We start from the raw sequence: 19490 nt of genomic DNA, 5'->3' as shown, positions 1-19490 counted from the left end.
GTTTTATAGGAGCCTACAGGAGCCCTGACTAGCTTCTCCCATGGCTCTTTATAGAAGTGATCCCGTGGCTATTTACACCATAGGTGTGGAGACTACCAAGCAGTGATGTAGGTTCTCATGCTCTTTAACGAGAGACCAATCCCTTCCCCATTCCCTCATTACCAAGGTGTTTCTTTTCAGGTGTCTCCTACACTGCACATCAACCTAGATCTCACAGAAATCAACACAGAATCTTAACGTGCAGCCAGATACCAAACATGCATACTATTCAATTTATGTGAAAACCAAAAAAATCTAAAGCAAATCAATGATTGTCCAGTACCAGGTTTTCTTATTTTTCCTTACTTCTTTTTTTGGTACACAGAGGGGGTACAATTGGAGAGAGGCCATAATTGACTAGACAAAATACAAGGGACCCTTGTTGAGTGGTAGAAATATCAACTATCAAAATTGGTGGAAATAGCCAACTATCAAAATTTTAAAAATCAAATCAATACTTTGCAATGTTAGGACTATGCAAGTATTGTTTAATTCTACAAAAGAGTGTGCTACTATTATAACTTCTTTCATATATGATGTATTGTTTTTCCTTCTGTTAAGCATTGCCTTTCCTTTCCTTTACTCTGTTTTTCCACTTATCTAAAATTTTTTCCAAAAGATATTAACATTTCTGCCACACGTCTATCAACAGTATTCTCCATGCTCTCAGATACATAATTTCTACTATTTTCCTGGAGACATTCATGACTGAATGTATCTTCTGGCTCTAACCTAGACCTGTTGGCATCTGGGCAACACAGTTGTGTTGACACTCCACTGCTATCCAATGTTAATACTTTTTTTTTTTTTTTGAGACAGAGTCTCACTTTGTCACCCCCGGTAGAGTGTTATGGAGTCATAGCTCACAGCAACCTCAAACTCTTGGGCTCAAGCGATCCTCTTGCCTCAGCCTCCCAAATAGCTGGGACTATAGGTACCCACCACAACACCCGGCTATTTTTTTTTTTTTTTTTTGTAGAGACAAGTCTCACTTTTACCGCGCTTGGTAGAGTGCCATGACATCACAGGACTCACGCAACCTCCAGCTCTTGGGCTTTAGCAATTCTCCTGCCTCGGCCTCCCGAGCAGCTGGGACTACAGGCGCCGGCCACAACGCCCAGCTATTTTTTGGTTGCACATCTGGAGCTGGGTTTGAAACCGCTCAGTATATGGGGCCGGCACCCTACTCACTGAGCCACAGGTGCCACCCAGACCCAGCTATTTTCTTTAGAGACAGGGCCTCGCTGTGGCTCAAGCTGGTCTCGAACCTGTGAGCTTAGCCTCCCAGAGTGCTAGGATAACAGGTGCGAGCCACCACGCCTGGCCTCTGTATTTTTTTTTTCTTTTTAGAGATGGAGTCTCACTTTGTAGCCCACGGTAGAGTGCCATGGCGTCACAGCTCACAGCAACCTCCAGCTCCTGGGCTTAGGCGATTCTCTTGCCTCAGCCTCCCCAGTAGCTGGGACTACAGGCGCCTGCCACAACGCCCGGCTATTTTTTTTGTTGCAGTTTGGCCGGGTCCAGGTTTGAACCCACCACCCTCAGTATATGAGGCCAGCGCCCTACTCACTGAGCCACAGGCGCAGCCCGAATAGTCCAGTTTTAACAGCATTGCCTTGGGGAAGTGACTAAAAACTACGTTATTTATAGCACCTAGTGTGTGCTATGTTAAATATGGTGCTCAGATAAGCCTAGTCTTGAATTCTACCTTTACTGTTTTATTAGCTCTGTGAACGTGGGGATTTTATTTATTTATATTTTGCTTTCAATTTCAGCTGGCCTTCACTCTTCTTAGTTTGAAGTTTTTTTTTTATATTTTCTTCTTTTTCTGTTCTTCCTTTAGTGATTCTCTCACCCTTTGCCTCCCGAGTAGCTGGGATTACAGGCGCCCGCCACAACGCCTGGCTTTTTTTTTTTTTCCTTTGGTAGAAACGGGGTTTCACTCTGGTTCACTCCTGCTCAGACTGGTTTCGAACCTCCAAGCTCAGGAAATCCACCCGCCTTGGCCTCCCACAGTGCTGGGACTACAGGCACGAGCCACCACACCCGGCTGGGAATGTTATTTCTAAGCTTCAGTTGCACATCTGTATGAGGATATCTATTTCACAATTTTTTTTTTTTTTGAGACAGAGTCTCACTTTGTTACCCTAAGTAGAGTGCAGTGTTGTCACAGCTCACAGCAATCTCCAACTCTTCTTTTTGTTTGGAGACAGTCTCACTTTGTTGTCCTTTGGTAAAGTGACATGGCATCAAAGATCACAGCAACCTCCAGATCTTGGGCTTAGGCAATTCTCTTGCCTCAGCCTCCAGAGTAGCTGGAACTACAGGGGCCTGCCACAACTCCCAGCTATTTTTTTGTTGCAGTTTGGCTGGGGCCGGTTTCTAATCCACCACCCTCAGTATATGGGGCCAGTGCCCTACCCAGTGAGCCACAGGTGCCGCCCACAAGACTGTTTTTAAAATTAAGTAAGATTAATTTTATATTAAAATGCATGTCTAGGCCAGGTGTGATGGCTCATGCCTGTAATCCTAGCACTCTGGGAGGCCAGGGCATGTGGATTGCCTGAGCTCACCAGCCAGACCTCATCTTTAAAAATAGCTGGTCATTGTGGCAGCCACCTGTAGTACTCCCAGCTACTTGGGGGGCTGACGCAGGAGAATCACTTGAGCCCAAGAGTTTGAGGTTGCTATGAGCTGTGACACCAAGGCATTCTGCAAAGTGTGACAAAGTGAGACTCAAAAAAAAAAATTTTTCAAGTAGTGAGTTGTATGCAAAAGTGTATTTCAAAAAAGCTGTATTTGTTTATATATGTATTTTTTTTTTTTTTTTGTAGAGACAGAGTCTCACTTTATGGCCCTCGGTAGAGTGCTGTGGCCTCACACAGCTCACAGCAACCTCCAACTCCTGGGCCTAAGCGATTCTCTTGCCTCAGCCTCCCAAGTAGCTGGGACTACAGGTGCCTGCCACAACGCCCGGCTATTTTTTGGTTGCAGTTTTGGCCAGCGCCCCACCGACTGAGCTACAGATGCCGCCCTATATATGTATTTTTTTAAGAGATAGGGTCTTGCTATGTTGGCCAGGCTGGATTTCCAACTCCTTGGCTCAAGTGATGCCAAGGGCACTCCAGCCCTTGCTGCCAGAGTACCTGGGACTACCGCAGGCACCACTGCATTCAGCCAAAAAGATGTTTTTTTGTTTGTTTGTTTTGAGTCTCAAGCTGTCACTCTGGGTACAGTGCCTTGGTGTCACAGCTCACAACAACCTCAAACTCGTGGGCTTAAGTGAGTCTCTTGCCTCAGCCTCCCAAGTAGCTGTGATTACAGGCGCCTGCCACAATGCCCAGCTATTTTTTGGTTGTGATTGTGGTTGTTAGGCGGGCCTAGGCAGGATTAGAACCCTCCAACTTTGGTGTATGTTGCTGGCGCCCTAGCTGCTTGCTACAGGCGCCGCCCAAAAAGATGCTTTTTTAAAAACCTTCAGGTAAGGGCGGCGCCTGTGGCTCAGTGAGTAGGGCGCCGGCCCCATATGCCGAGGGTGGCGGGTTCAAACCCAGCCCCGGCCAAACTGCAACAAAAAAATAGCCGGGCGTTGTGGCAGGCACCTGTAGTCCCAGCTACTTGGGAGGCTGAGGCAAGAGAATCACTTAAGCCCAGGAACTGGAGGTTGCTGTGAGCTGTGTGATGCCACGGCACTCTACCAAGGGCTATAAAGTGAGACTCTGTCTCTACAAAAAAAAAAAACCTTCAGGTAAATGCTTTTTAGTGAATTTACTTTGTTTTTTCTTTAAAGACAAAGTCTCACTCTGTCGCCCTGGGGGGAGTCCAGTGTCATCATCATACTTTTACTTCATTTAAATGTCCACTTTTAGTAGTAAAATCTCAGAATATGTAATTTGTATGGGTGTGTTTAATTGAAACAGCTGTTTCCATTTAAGTTTAGGTGATTATCCTTGACAAAAGGTAAGTGAAGTTGCAGAATAAAACCCCCATTAAGTATCTCACAGGTAAGCAAAGACCCCAAATCATAGTTTTGAGGCTTTATAGGCAGCTTTCCTTCAAAATACACTTTTCATCATCTATGGCTCCGGAGATCCCTATCTTCCTATCAGGCTAAAGATACAAGAAATAAGACAATTATATTCAGTATGCAGGCCACCACACTCAAGTTCCTTTTAATAAGGCTGGTCCAAAGGCTCACATTATAGGAAGGCTAGTCTTTCAATTCCAGGAGCAGGGAAAGACAGGGCAGCCCCGTGACATACAAAATCGAGGGATGGCGGCTCAGGGTTAGGACCATTTCTTGGTGACATTGAGATGGTTGAGCTGGTCTGCAACAAATCTGTGCGGGGGGAACTTGGAAGTGGCGGCCGCCTTGATGGCCTCAAAGGCCTGGGCCTTGCGCGCCGCGGCGTGGCCATACTCCTGCTCGGCAGTCATGTAAGGCATGCTCAGCCAGTAGTGGTTCTCCGCCTCGATCTCCAGGCGCTGGATCATGCCCTGCTTCGCGTGCCACGACACGTACCGCGGCCGCCGGTGCTTCCCGATCCACTGCCGGCCTGGAATGCGGCCGCGCCGAAGGAAGGCGGTCAGGAACATGGTGCCAGCCGAGGAGAGGGGCTAGAAGCCGAAGACGCGAGCAGCTGGTGCGCGATCCCGCTCACACACCACCCTCCTCCCGCCGCCTACGGGTGTCCCCGAGAACGCGCAATGCCCTCGACTCCGCGCGCAAGAAATGGGGACCCCAAAGGAGGCTGGCCAGCGCAAGAACCTCCTGGAGCACCGAATGGGCCCAGCAACTCACCAGACACGTCCCACCACAAGCCGCGTCCTCCAAGCAGCTGGCTGACGCTGTGGCAGGAGCGCGCCGCTACCACAGGGTCGCCTGGAGCCTTCGCGCGAGACTTTGCTCGCTCACGAGAGTACTTTTCGCGTCTGCGCAGAACCGAAGACACGTGGTCTCTGAGAGATTCAAATTGGTGGCGGGCGGGTCTGAACTTCCTTGGAGAGGTCTCCTGGTACCTGGAGCCCTGTGCTGCTGTGCTGTTTCTCAATGGACCTGATCCGGGGCTTCTGCGGGAAGCTGCGGTCTCTGGCTAGCACCCTAGACTTCGAGACAGCCCGGCTGCGGCGAGCGCTGGATGGAGAGGAAAGCGGTGAGTGGGGTTGCGGGCCTGCGAGCGCTGCACTGGTCTCCCAAGTGCGGCGGGCGGGTAGGGCAGCACCAGAGGAAACGAAGGGACTTACAGGAATGGGCATGCTTTCACGTCACATGTAATATTGTGTGCTTGTTAATCAGATACCATACAAGGAAAATGAGTTATACTATGCAGCTGTTGGCATTGTTGCGAATTGTCTCGCCTAAATGGTCCACAGTTGCAGTGAACACCTGTATTTTCCCAGTAAACCGTGTTGCCAACATAAATGCTAGTATTCAGTACTGCTGGGGTTTTTGCAGTTTTTGGCCGGGGCTGGGCTGGGCTTGAACCCACCACCTTTGGCATATGGGGCCAGCGCCCTACTCCTTTGAGCCATAGGCGCCGCCTACTGCTGGGGTTTTTTAATAAGATAAAATTCATCACCACACACCGTTATATTGGAGATTTTAAGGAAAGGATTTTTTTTTTTTTTTTTTGGCCGGGGCTGGGTTTGAACCCGCCACCTCCAGAATATGGAGCTGGCGCCCTACTCCTTTGAGCCACAGGCGCCGCCCTGGTTTTAAGGGGTTTTTTGTTTGTTTGTTTTGTTTTTTAGAGAGTCTCACTTTGTCGCCCTTGGCCCAGTTATTTTTTTGTTGCAGTTTGGCCAGGGTCGGGCTTGAACCTGCCACCCTCGGTATGTGGGGCCGGCACCCTACTCACTGAGCCACAGGGGCCCCTGGAGATTTTCAGTTTTTACAAAGATAGTTCAGATTTTGAGATTTGTTTTGTATTATTATTATTTTTTTTTTTTATTTTGCAGTTTTTGGGCAGGGCTGGGTTTGAACCCACCACCCCCGGCATATGGGGCCGGTGCCCTACTCCATTGAGCCACAGGAGATTTGTTTTGTAAATGTCATAACTGTAATGTATCGGAAAATGTTGCACCCTACTGACTTCTTTTACTTTAATTGTATCAGAATAGATCTCCAACTATTTGAAAAAAAAAAAAAAAAATTTTTTTTTTTCTTTTGTGGAGACAGAGTCTCACTTTACCACCTTCAGTAGAGTGCCATGATGTCATAGGACTCACAGCAACCTCTAGCTCTTGGGCTTCCGCGATTCTCTCGCCTAAGCCTCCCGAGCAGCTGGGATTACAGGCGCCAGCCACAACGCCCAGCTAATTTTTTTTTTTTTTTTTTTTTTTTTTGTAGAGACAGAGTTTCACTTTATTGCCCTCGGTAGAGTGCTGTGGCGTCACACAGCTCACAGCAACCTCCAACTCCTGGGCTTAGGCGATTCTCCTGCCTCAGCCTCCCGAGTACCACAGGCGCCCGCCACAACGCCTGGCTATTTTTTTGTTGCAGTTTGGCCGGGGCTGGGTTTGAACCCTCCACCCTCGGTATATGGGGCCCGCGCCCTGCTCACTGAGCCACAGGCGCGGCCCAACGCCCAGCTATTTTTTGGTTGCAGTTCAGCCAGGGCTGGGTTTGAACCTGCAACCCTTGGTACATGGGGCCAGCGCCCTACTCCCTGAGCCACAGGCGCCACCCCCAAATTTTTTTTTTTCTAGCTCGGGGCCCATTAGCTCAGTGAGTAGGGTGCCAGCCACATACACTGAGAATGGGGGGTTCGAGCCAGGCTGGGACCTGCTAAACAACAACAACAAAATAGCCAGGCATTGTGGCAGGAGGCTGTAGTCCCAGCTACTTGGGAAATGGAGGCAAGAGAATCACTGAAGCCCAAGATTTAGAGGTTGCTGTGAGCTCTGATGCCATGGCACTCTGCTGAGTGCCACAAAATGAGACTCTGTCTCAAAAAATAAATAATATATATATTTTTTCTTTTGAGACAGGCTTTCACGCTGTCACCTTGGGTAGAATGCCGCTTCAGCCCACCTCATAGCAATCTCGAACTGCTGGGCTCAAGTGATCCTCCTGCCTCAGCCTCCCAAGTAGCTGGACTACAGGCTCCCACCACAGCACCCAGCTAATGTTTTCTATTTTTAGTAGGAACCGGTCTTGTTCTTGTCCAGGCTTGTCTCCAACTCCTAAGCTCAAGCAGTCCTCCCTCCTTAGCCTCCCAGAGTGCTAGGATTACAGGCATGAGCCACTGTGTCCAGCCTGAAAATGTTTTTTTCATTGTGTACTGTAGGAAATTTGAGATGTAGAAAAGTAGAAAAAGATTGATATTGTCCATAACTCTACCACTTGAAGACACCACTATTGATATTATTAATATTTTAGGAGTTTTTCTACTCTTCTTTTTTTTTTTTTTAACAGAGTCTCACTTTGCTCCCCTAGGTAGAGTGCTGTGGTGTCGGAGCTCACAGCAACCTCAAACTGTTGGGCTCAAGCGATCCTCTTGCCTCAGCCTAGCAAGTAGCTGGAGACCACAGGTGCCCACCTCAACAATGGGCCATTTTTAGAGGCCCTTTGGTCTGACTCCTGAGCTCAGGTGATCCACCTGCCTTAGCCTCCCAGAATGCTAGGATTAGCATTAGCATGTGAGCCACCTTACCCGGCTGTACCATTCTTATTTTATGGCATTTTTGTTTTTATTTTGCTTATGTAGTGGAGATAATAAAAATAGATGCAAAATTGCATTAACATTTTTGGATTCTTGATATATGCTGAATTGCTTTCCACAAAGCTTGTGCTAAGGGCGGAGCCTATGACTCAGTAAGTAGGGCGCCAGCCCCATATACCGAGGGTGGTGGGTTTGAATCCGGCCCCTGCCAAACTGCAACAAAAAATAGCCAAGCGTTGTGGCTGGTGCCTGTAGTCCCAGCTGCTGGGAAGGCTGAGGCAAGAGAATCACCTAAGCCCAAGAGCTGGAGGTTGCTGTGAGCTGTGATGCCACAGTACTCTCCAGAGGTGACGAAGTGAGACTCTGTCTCAAAAACAAAAAAGCTTGTGCTAAGTTACCCTACCAACATGCACAAACTCTACATTGCTTTTTGTTTTTACAAGAAAAGGTTGGCATCATTCCTGGCCCATATGTATTACAGAAAATATGGAACTATAGTCATTAGAGACAATGATCTCAGTTTCGCCCTTTATGATCACAATGCTGAATAATTAAATTGATTGGCTTCTAAATATCTTTGTCTAGTGCAGTAGCTCACACCTGTAATCATTGTAATTACTATTTTGTAATGTACTTTGGGAAGCAGAGGTAGAAGGATAACATGAAGCCAGAAGTTCGAGACCAGCCTAAACAATATAGAGAGACCTCCTCTCTACAAAAAATTGGAAATTTAGTTGGGCATGGTGGTGCAGACCTGTAGTCCCAGCTAGTCAGGAGACTGAGGCAGGAGGATTGTTTGAGGCTGCAGTGAGCTATGATGACACCACTGCACTCTAGCCTGGGTGATAGAACAAGACACTGTCTCAAAAAAAGAAACAAGTATCTTCAAAATGTAATTCAAATACTATAAAAATCATTTAAAGGATACAATTCACTGGGTTTTAGGACATTCACAGAGTTTTCCAACCCACATAACAAAAAATTTAGATTTTCATCACTCTGAAAAGTGATTTTCATCACTGTGTGCCCATTTAGTCACTTATAACCCCTTTCACCACACCAGCTAATTGACTTTCTGTATCTATAGATTTGCCTGTACTGGACATTTCATATAAATGGAATCAGATATCATGTAGGTTTTTGTGACTGAGTAATTTTGCTTATTATAATGTTTCAATGTCCATCCATGTTGTAGCATATATCATTGTTCCATTTCTTTGCTGAGTAATAATTCATTGTATGGATATATCATATAGACATTTGGCTTCTACTTTTTGGGTACTATAGTGTTGCTGTAAGCATTCGTGTGAAATTTTCCTTTTTTTTTTTTTTCCGAGACAGAGTCTCACTATGTCACTCTCAGTAGAATGCTGTGGTGTCATAGCTCACAGCAACCTCTAATTTTTGGGCTTAAGCTATTCTCCTGCCTCATCCTCCCACATAGCTGGGACTACAGGTGCCTACCACAGTGCCTGGCTATTTTTTGGTTATTGTTGTTTAGCAGTCCTGGGCCAGGTTCAAACCCACCAACCCCTGTGTATGTGGCCAGTGCCCTAACCTCTGAGCTATGGGCGCCAAGCCTCATGTGAAAGTTTTTGTGTGAAAGTGTTTTCAGTTCTCTTGGGCATATACCTGGAGGTGGAATTGCTAAGTCATATGGTAACTCTTATGTTTAACTTTTTGAGGAGCTGCCTAATTGTTTTTTGAAATGGCCATACTGTTTTATATTTCTATCACCAATGAGTAAGGATGGATTTCAGTTTCTCCATATCTCACTATCATGTGTTATTTATCTTTCTTATTATAGTTACTTTAATGAATATGAAACGGAATCTTATTGTAGTTTTGATTCACATCTCCCTAATGAAACTTGGTCAACTTTAAACAGGTAGAAGGAGAAAATCTTCAGATGAGATGTCCCTGAGAAAAGATACATAATCCTTTCTTTTTTTTTTTTTTTCTTTAAGAGACAGAGTGTCACTTTTGCATCACAGCTCACAGCAACCTCTTGGGCTTAGGCGATTCTCTTGCCTCAGCCTCCCAAGTAGCTGGGACCACCAGCACCCGCCATAATGCCCAGCTATTTTTTGTTGCAGTTTGGCTGGCGCCCTACTCACTGAGCCACAGGTGCTGCCTAGAAATATAATCCTTTTAAAAATTAATTTACATTATAAATATAACCAACTGATTAATGTCAAAGGTAACAGTGCACTGGAAAAGGATGTCTTTTCAGTAAGTGGTACCAGGTCAGTTGGATGTCTATATTGGAAAAAAGAATGGATCTTCATCCTTACTTAACAGCATGCACAAAAATCAAATCCAGGGGCGGCGCCTGTGGCTCAGTGAGTAGGGCGCCGGCCCCATATACCGAGGGTGGCGGGTTCAAACCCGAGCCCCGGCCAAACTGCAACAAAAAAATAGCCGGGCGTTGTGGCGGGCGCCTGTAGTCCCAGCTGCTAGGGAGGCTGAGGCAAGAGAATCGCGTAAGCCCAAGAGTTAGAGGTTGCTGTGAGCCGTGTAACGCCACGGCACTCTACCCGAGGGCGGTACAGTGAGACTCTGTCTCTACAAAAAAAAAAAAAAAATCAAATCCAGGCTCCGCGCCTGTTGCCCAGTGGTTAGGGCACTAGCCACATGCACCAGGGCTGGTGGGCTTGAATCTGGCCCAAGCCTGCTAAACAACATCATCAACAACAACAAATAGCCAGGGGTTGTGGCAGGTACCTGTCACAGCTACTAGGGAGGCGGAGGCAAGAAAATCGCTTGAGCCCAAGAGTTTGAGGTTTTTAGAGATAGAGTCCTACATTCTATCTGTGAGCTGTGACTCCATTGCATCTACCGAGGCGACATAGTGAGACTCTGTTCCAAACAAAAAAGAAAAATCAAATCCAGATGCAAAGAGTGAAAGCTCCTAGAAGAAAAAATGAAAGATACATTTATATTAGGACAGGTGCAGTGGCTCATCCCTGAATAATGCCAACACTCTAGGAGACTGAGGTGGGTGAATTGTCTGAACTCAGGAGTGCAGGACTCTATCTCTAAAAATACCCAGGTGCTATGGCTGGTGCCTGTAGTCCCAGCTACTTAGGAGGCTGAGGCAAAAGGATCACTTGAGCCCAAGTGTTTGAGGTTACTGTGAGCTGTGACACAATTGCACTCTACAGAGGGCAACAAAGTGACCCTCTGTTTCAAAAAGAAAAAAAAAGATCCATATGTATTGTCATTGGTAAGGATTTTTTTTTTTTTTTTTTTTTGTAGAGACAGAGTCTCACTGTACCGCCCTCCGGTAGAGAGCCGTGGTGTCACACGGCTCACAGCAACCTCTAACTCTTGGGCTTACATGATTCTCTTGCCTCAGCCTCCCGAGTAGCTGGGACTACAGGCGCCCGCCACAACGCCTGGCTATTTTTTTGTTGCAGTTTGGCCGGGGCTGGGTTTGAACCCGCCACCCTCGGCATATGGGGCCGGCGCCCTACTCACTGAGCCACAGGCGCCGCCCGGTAAGGATTTTTTAAACAGGAACCAAAGCGTGCTTGTCACAAAGGAAAAACTTGATAAGTAGGACTACATTAAAATTAAAGTATGGTTATCAAAATGAAGAGGTGAAAAAGCAGACTATAGAGTGGGAGAAGATACTGCTATACATATGTCTGACAAAAGACTTGTATCCAGGCAGCACCCGAAGCTCTGAGTAGGGTGCCAGCCATGTACACCAATGCAGGCGGGTTCGAACCAGGCCCAGGCCTGCTAAACAACAATGACGACTACAACAACAACAACACAAAAATAGCTGGCGTTGTGGTGGGCACCTGTAGTCTCAGCTACTTGAGAGTCTGAGGCAAGAGAATCACTTAAGCCCAAGAGTTTGAGATTGCTGTGAGCTGTGATGCTATAGCACTCTACAGAAGGTGACAAAGTGAGTCTCTGTCTCAAAAAAAAAAAAGTCTTGTATGCAAAATGTATAGAGAGTATCTATAAATTACTAAAAAGCAGACAATGCAGTAGAAAAAATGCAAAGCTGGGAATATAAATTTAAACAACCCTGTCAGAAAACTGTTGGTCAATGTCTGCTAAAGTTGACCATATGCATAGTCCAACACTTTTTAAAGTCTTGGTCTCTTGCATACAGAAATGTGAAAACATTGGTACCAAAACATGTTTTAGAAAGTTCAAAGCAAAAGTATTCCTAAGCCAGGTGAGGTGGCTCATGCCTGTAATCCCAGCACTTGGGAGGCCAAGGCGAGTGGATTGTCGAGCTCATGAGTTTTGAGACCATCCTGAGCAAGAATGAGATCCCTTGTCTAAACAAAATAGCTGGGCATTATGGCGGAAGCCTGTAGTCCCAGCTATTTGGGAGGCTGAGGCAAGAAAATCACTTAAGCCCAAGAATTTGAGGTTACTGTCAGCTGTGACATTTTGGCACTCTAACCAAAGGTGATAAAGGGAGACTCTGTCTCAAAAAAAGAAAGAAAGAAAGAAAAAGAGTATTCCTAATAGTTCCAAAGTAAACACAATCCAAATCCCATCAACAATATAATAGGTAAATTTTATATCATACAGTGGAATACTATACAGTAATGAGCATGGATATATTATATTATGAATATGGAGGAATGTGACCAAGCATGCTTGAGCGATTTTGCCTCAGCCTCCTAAGTACATAATGTATGAATCCATTAAATAAAGTTCATTAACTTCATGGTGTTAGAAATCGTGTTTACCCTTGGGGAGGAGAGACTATAGGAGGCTTCTAGAGTTCTAACAGTGTTCTGTTCTTTCTTTCCTGACTTGAGCTGAGGGCTATTTATTTAGGTATGTTCACTTTATAAAGTTCATCTAGCTATATACTTAAGATTTGTTTACTTTATGTTAAATACTCATATGTTGCTTAACAATGGCAATACAAGAAACAAGCTATTTCATCCTTGTGCAAACATAGAGCATTTACACAAACCTAGATGTTATAACCTACTGCATACCTAGGTTATACTATAATGTTACTGTGCTGAATACTGTAGGCAATTATAGCACAAGGGTAAGTAATTGTGTAGACATATCTAAACATAGAAAAGGTACAGAAAAATATGGCATTTTAATCTTAAAGGACCACTATCATATATGTGATCTACCATTGGCCAAAATGTAATTATGTGGCACACGACTATGTACTAAATTTTCTATTATTTTTCTCTTTTCCTCACATGTATCGGACTTTTTTCCTTTCAATATTCATATTGAAGGCCTTGAAGATTATCCAGTGACAATTTTACATGACCTTCATTCAGAAGTCCAGGCTCTAAAGGTATCACTCCTAAATATTAATGTATCATTTTTCTGTGGTTATTTTTTTGGACCTATATAGACTTAGTCAGAAGTTAGAGAAATTATAATGTACTTTCTTTCCCTATAAAAGGATGACGTTAACATTCTTCTTGACAAAGCAAGATTGGAAAGTCAAGAAAACTTTGGTTTCATAAAGGCAACAAAAGTGCTGATGGAAAAAAATTCAATGGATATTATGGAAATAAGAGAGTTTTTCCAGAGGTATGGATATACTCCACGTGTCAAGAAAAATTCAGGTTTGAATAACTTTCATTTTATAGCATTTGTTTAAAAAGGCAGCATGATTAACTAAGACAACTGTAGAGTTGGCTATGATTTTGAGTTTTGGCTCTGCCATTATCTGACCATTTAACAAACATTTATTTGGGTCAAACACAGTGGCTCATGCCTGTAATCCTAGCACTCTAGGAGGCCGAGGCAGGAGGATCCCTTGAGCTCAGGAGTTCGAGACCAACCTGGGCAACAACAAGAACCCATCTTTACTAAAAATAGAAAAATTAGCCAGGTGTGTGGCAGATACCTATAGTCCCAGTTACTTGGGAGACTGAGGCAAGAGGATTGCTTGAGCCCAGGTGATTAAGGTTGCTGTGATCTAGTCTGATGCCATAGCATTCAAACCTAGGTAACAGTGAGACTCTGCTCCAATGACCAAAAAAAAATGTATTTGACCCTCACTGTGTGCTGGATCGCTGGATAGAATCAAGTGTATTGTATAATACAATTACATTATACTGCTGATCAGTAGTACAATATAAAGACAGTCGTTGCTCTCCTTTCCAGAATCCTAGATGAGAGACAACACAGTGCTAGGTGAAAGTTCTTTGAGCTATTTAAATGAGAAAGTAGGCTGGGCATAGTGGCTCACACCCGTAACTAGCACTTTGGGAAGCCAAACTTTGACGGCAGCCTGAAAAGCATAGCAAGATCCCGTATGTCTACAAAAAATAGAAAATTTAGCAGGTGTGATGGTACACAACTGTAGTCCCAGCTACTTAAGAGGCTGAAGCAGGAGTATCACTTGAGCGCATGAGTTTGGCATTGCTCTGAGCTATGATATCACTGCAGTTTATCCCAGGCAACAGAGCAAGATCCAATCTCACAAATAAATAATTAAATACAAAATAAGTCTCCATGACTTAGAATAGGTGGTTTGTATTAAGCCCTGCCAATAAACAGCTGAGAGACCTATTTCATTTTTCTTTCTTTTTTTTATTTCATTTTTCTTGTACTTATTTTCCTCTTCTGTAGAATGAGAGATTTTGGCTGTATAAGTTGATAAAGTCCTTTTCCTGGTTTTAAAATTTTAATGAAGGGCAGGATACATAGTGGTTTAGAATTTGGAACAAAAATGCTTGAGTTTTTTTTGTTGTTGTTGTTTGTTTGTTTTTTGAGACAGAGTCTCACTTTGTTGCCCCCAGTAGAGTGCAGTGGTGTGGCATTATAGCTCACAGCAACCTCAAACTCTTGGGCTTAAGCTATTCTCTTGCCTCAGCCTCCCTAGTAGCTGGGACTACAGGCGCCCACCACAACACCTGGCTGTTTTTAGAGATGAGGTCTCTGGCTCAGGCTGGTCTCGAACCTATAACTCAGGCAATCTACCACCTCAGCTTCCCTGAGTGCTAGGATTACAGGCGTGAGCCACCACTCTTGGCAAATGCTTGAGTTTAAAAGTGTATTTTATCACTTAATAGCTGTATTAATTATCTTTGTCAAGTTACTTAACCTTGTGCATCCATTTTCCGTGGATTCCTGGATTTCTATTCGATTCCAAATGTCTGTCTCTATTTTTGTGCCATTTTTCCGTAGTTTCCGTAGTTTCATTTCCTGGTTTTCTATTCGGTTCCAAATGTCTATGTCTCTATTTTTGTGCCATTTTTCTTTTTTTTTGTGTGTGTGTGTGTGTTTTGTTTTTTTTTTGGCCGGGGCTGGGTTTGAACCCGCCACCTCCGGCATATGGGACCGGCACCCTACTCCTTGAGCCACAGGTGCCGCCCTGTGCCATTTTTCTATAAAGTGGAGATATTTAATGTCTCTACCTCATGAAGTTATATAAGAATTAAATGAGATAAAATTTCCTTAGAGCAGTTCCTGGTAGGCCAATCACCATTGTGCATTGTTAATGACTCTTCTTGTTATGTGCCTATCTCTGAATGATTAACTTCACATGCTTTGGTATATTCATTTCTATTGGAAAAATTATCTTCATAAGTGAAATATTACTTAAATTGAACAAGTCTGTACTGAAGTTGTATATGGTATAACAGAAGGAATTCAGCTGGCTTTGGTATAAAATCCGTGGACTGAGTATTGGCTCTGCCAGCTACTACATGTGTCACCTTGGATAATTTCTCTAAATTGCATTTTCGTCACTTGTGAGATGGGGATAATAATATCTCCCTATGGAGTAATGATAATGGTGATGACTTTGTTTTCTTAATCTTATTATTGATAGTTCTGTGTAAATATATCAGTAGGTTTTTGGCAATTCTTGTAGCATTCCTGAAAATAAAAAGAAAACAGAGTGTCAAAACAGACTTTAGTAAATTAGAAGCTCTTCTAAGGTCAAAAATCATGAAGACAAAGTGTAAAACCAGGCCGGGCGTGGTGGCTCACGCCTGTAGTCCCAGCGCTGTGGGAGGCCGAGGCGGGTGGATTGTCTGAGCTCAGAGGTTCAAGACCCATGTGAGCAGCAGTGAGCCAGAGTAAGACCCCGTCTCTACTAACAACATCAAAAACAGCCAGCACCGCCAGAGGAAGAAGAAAATGAACAAAAAAGGAGTACTTCAAACAAAGAAGAATGAACAAGCAAACTGAAATTAAAAATTAAAAAAAGTATAAAATCTTTTTTATTTTTTTATTGTTGGGGATTCATTGAGGGTACAAGAAACCAGGTTACACAGATTGCATTTGTTAGGTAAAGTCCCTCTTACAATCGTGTCTTGCCCCTCAAAGGTGTGGTACACACCAAGGCCCCAGCCCCCTCCCACCTTCCCTCTTTCTGCTCTTCCTTTCCCCCACTCTTACCATGCCCTTAATTGTCATTAATTGTCCTCATATAAAAATTAAGTACATAGGATTCATACTTCTCCATTCTTGTGATGCTTTACTAAGAATAATGTGTTCCACTTCCATTCAGATTAATACAAGGCTGTAAAGTCTCCATTTTTTTAATGGCTGAATAGTATTCCATGGTATACATATACCACAGCTTGTTAACCCATTCCTGGGTTGGGGGTCATTTAGGCTGTTTCCACATTTTGGTGTTTGTAAATTGAACTGTGATAAATAATAGTCTAGTGTAACTGTCCTTATGATAAAAGGATTTTTTTCCTTCTGGGTAGATGCCCAGTAATGGGATTGCAGGATCAAATGGGAGGTCTAGCCTGAGTTCTTTGAGGGTTCTCCATACTTCCTTACAAAAAGGTTGTATTAGTTTGCAGTCCCACCAGCAGTGTAAAAGTGTTCCCTTCTCTCCACATCCACGCCAGCATCCACAGTTTTGAGATTTTGTGATGTGGGCCATTCTCTCTGGGGTTAGATGGTATCTCAGGGTGGTTTTGATTTGCATTTCTCTAATAATTAGGATGATGAGCATTTTTTCATGTTTGGTAGACATTCGTTTGTCTTCTTTAGAGAAGGTTCTATTCATGTCTCTTGCCCATCGATATATGGGATTGTTGGCTTTTTTCATGTGGATTAATTTGAATTCTCTATAGATCCTAGATATCAAGCTTTTGTCTGATTCAAAATATGCAAATATCCTTGTGTAGTTGGTTGATTTGCTTTGGTTGTTGTCTCAACTGTACAGAAGCTTTTCAGTTAAGTTCCACTTGTTTATTTTTTTTGTTGTTGCAATTGCCAAGGCAGTCTTCTTCATGAAGTCTTTCCCCAGGCCAATATCTTCCAGTGTTTTTCCTATGCTTTCTTTGAGGATTTTTGTTTCATGCCTTAAATTTAAGTCCTTTATCCATCTGGGATCAATTTTTGTGAGTGGAGAAAGGTGTGGGTCCAGTTTCAGTCTTTTACATGTGGATATCCAGTTTTCCCAGCCCCTTTATTGAATAGGGCGTCTTTTCCCCAAGGTATGTTCTTGATTGGTTTATCAAAGAGTAGGTGGTTTATCGAAGAGTAGGTGGTTATAAGATGTTAGTTTCATTTCCTGGTTTTCTATTCAATTCCAAATGTCTATGTCTCTATTTTTGTGCCAGTACCATGCTGTCTTGACCACTATGGCTTTGTAGTACAGCCTAAAGTCTGGTATGGTGATGCCCCCAGCTTTATTTTTATTACTAAGAACTGCCTTAGCTATACTGTGTTTTTTCTGGTTCCATACAAAACGCAGAATCATTTTTTCCAAATCTTGGAAGTACAATGTTAATATTTTAATAGGAATGGCATTGAATAGGTAGATTGCTTTGGGAAGTATAGATAGCTTAACAATGTTGATTCTTCACAGCCATGAGCATGGTATGTTTTCCCATTTGTTAATATCCCCTGCTATTTCCTTTCTTAGAGTTGCATAATTTTCTTTATAGAAGTCCTTCACCTCTTTTGTTAGGTATATTCCTAGGTATTTCATTTTCTTTGAAGCTATGGTGAAGGGAGTTGTGTCTTTAATTAGCATCTCATCTTAACTGTTACTGGCCTATACAAAGGCAACTGACTTGTGGACATGGTAAAACCTATTAATGGCGGGGAGCACCTGTGGCTCAAAGGAGTAGGGCACCAGCCCCATATGCCAGAAGTGGCGGATTCAAACCCAGCCCTGGCCAAAAATTGCAAAAAAAAAAAAAAAAAAAACTAGGGTGGCGCCTGTGGCTCAAGGAGTAGGGCGCCAGTCCCATATGCTGGAGGTGGTGGGTTCAAACCCAGCCCCAGCCAAAAAAAAAAAAAAAAAAACTATTAATGGTTGAAAAACTATATATCTTTCAAATGTTCTCCTGTTATTTTTTTTCAAGTAGGTTTTTGACGTGGGTGTTCCAGATTGACTTAGGATAAAAATTCATCTTTGTATAATAGTGGTTTCCTTCCAAACATCTTTCTAACTTAGGCATCTGAAAGTTAAAAATCTGGGGCACCTATAGCTCAGCGGCTAGGGTGCTGGCCCCATACACTGACTGGTTCAGACTCGGCTCAGGCCTCCCAAACGATAATGACAACTACAACAACAACAACAACAAAAATAGCCAGGTGTTGTGGCAGGCACCTGTAGTCCCAGCTACTCGAGAGGCTGAGGCAGGAGAATTGCTTAAGCCCAAGAGTTTGAAGTTGCTGTGAGCTGTGATGCTATGGCACTCTACCAGGGGTGACATAGAGACACTCTATCTCAAAAAAAAAAAAAAGCTGTGGGAGGCTGAGGCGGGTGGATTGATTGTCTGAGCTCAGAGGTTCGAGACCAGTATGAGCAGCAGTGAGCCAGAGTAAGACCCCGTCTCTACTAACAACATCAAAAACAGCCGGACTTTGTGGTGGGTGTCTGTAATCTCAGCTACTGGCGAGGCAATGGGAAAGAGCATTGCCAGAGGAAGAAGAAAATGAACCAAAAAAGAGAGTACTTCAAATGAAGAAGAATGAACAAGTAAGCTGAAATTAAAAAAAAAAATTTTAAAAATCTGAAACAATATTCTCATTTATTGTTCTAACGCAGTTAATTCTACATTATAATTAATGCCATAAAATAATAAAATAGCTTCTGAAAATATTAAGAAAGATTGGTAAATCACATTCACTGAGGAAATAAGGAAATTGGGCCTTGATCTATGAGTACTAAGTTTTCTTTTTTGAGGCAGAGTCTCAAGCTGTCATCCTGGGTAGAGTGCCATGGCGTCATAGCTCACAGCAACCTATAACTCTTGGGCTCAAAGGATCCTGTTGCCTCAGTTTTTCTATTTTTAGTAGAGAGGGGAGTCTCGAGTCTCACTTTTTGCTCAAGCTGATCTTGAACCTGTGAGTTCAAGAAACCCATGCACGTTGGCCTCCCAGAGTGCTAGGATTACAGGCATGAGCCACCTTGCCCAGCCACAATTTGTCATCTTTTAAGATTTAGTTTGTGGCGGCACCTGTGGCTCAGTCGGTAAGGTGCCGGCCCCATATACCGAAGGTGGTGGGTTCAAACCCGGCCCCGGCCAAACTGCAACAACAACAAAAAAAAATAGCTGGGCGTTGTGGCGGGCACCTGTAGTCCCAGCTACTTGGGAGGCTGAGGCAAGAGAATCGCTTAAGCCCAGGAGTTGGAGGTTGATGTGAGCTGTGTGATGCCATGGCACTCTACCTAGGGCAATAAAGTGAAACTCTGTCTCTACAAAAAAAAAAAAAGATTTAGTTTACTTTCTTTCTCTAATGTATAATCAAAACGGGATGAATGGACAGGAGGTACTTGTCAAAATTTTACTGAAGGGACAATTAAGATAAAATTCTTTGGAGAATCAGGACTTTTGCTGAAAT

At 43.7% G+C, this 19490-nt stretch overlaps 2 protein-coding genes across 2 annotated transcripts in view; one reads left to right on the top strand and one right to left on the bottom strand.

Annotated features, from left to right (window-relative positions):
* Positions 1 to 4195: 4195 nt before the first annotated feature.
* On the bottom strand, positions 4196 to 4937 carry MRPL57 (mitochondrial ribosomal protein L57). Its single transcript, XM_053563966.1, has 2 exons — positions 4841 to 4937; positions 4196 to 4656 (listed from the first exon to the last, which is right to left on the bottom strand). The coding sequence occupies exon 2, from the start codon at positions 4633 to 4635 to the stop codon at positions 4327 to 4329; it is 309 nt and encodes a 102-aa protein (XP_053419941.1). The 5' UTR covers positions 4636 to 4656; positions 4841 to 4937; the 3' UTR covers positions 4196 to 4326.
* Positions 4938 to 5051: 114 nt separating this feature from the next.
* The window catches only part of LOC128566868 (spindle and kinetochore-associated protein 3-like), a 38287-nt gene continuing 23848 nt past the window's right edge, over positions 5052 to 19490 (top strand). Inside the window, exons 1-3 of the mRNA XM_053563967.1 lie at positions 5052 to 5192; positions 12944 to 13005; positions 13117 to 13282. Coding sequence (XP_053419942.1) covers positions 5090 to 5192; positions 12944 to 13005; positions 13117 to 13282 — 331 coding nt within the window. The 5' untranslated portion in view covers positions 5052 to 5089. The remainder of the gene's footprint in view (positions 5193 to 12943; positions 13006 to 13116; positions 13283 to 19490) is intronic.

The sequence above is a fragment of the Nycticebus coucang genome, chromosome 15, assembly GCF_027406575.1.
Source record: "Nycticebus coucang isolate mNycCou1 chromosome 15, mNycCou1.pri, whole genome shotgun sequence".
NCBI classification, from domain to species: domain Eukaryota; kingdom Metazoa; phylum Chordata; class Mammalia; order Primates; family Lorisidae; genus Nycticebus; species Nycticebus coucang.
This window is presented reverse-complemented; position numbering and strand designations above follow the sequence as displayed.

Excerpts from the sequence above, each read along its gene's own strand:
- MRPL57 (XM_053563966.1), bottom strand. The coding sequence starts at position 4,635 with ATGTTCCTGACCGCCTTCCTTCGGCGCGGCCGCATTCCAGGCCGGCAG.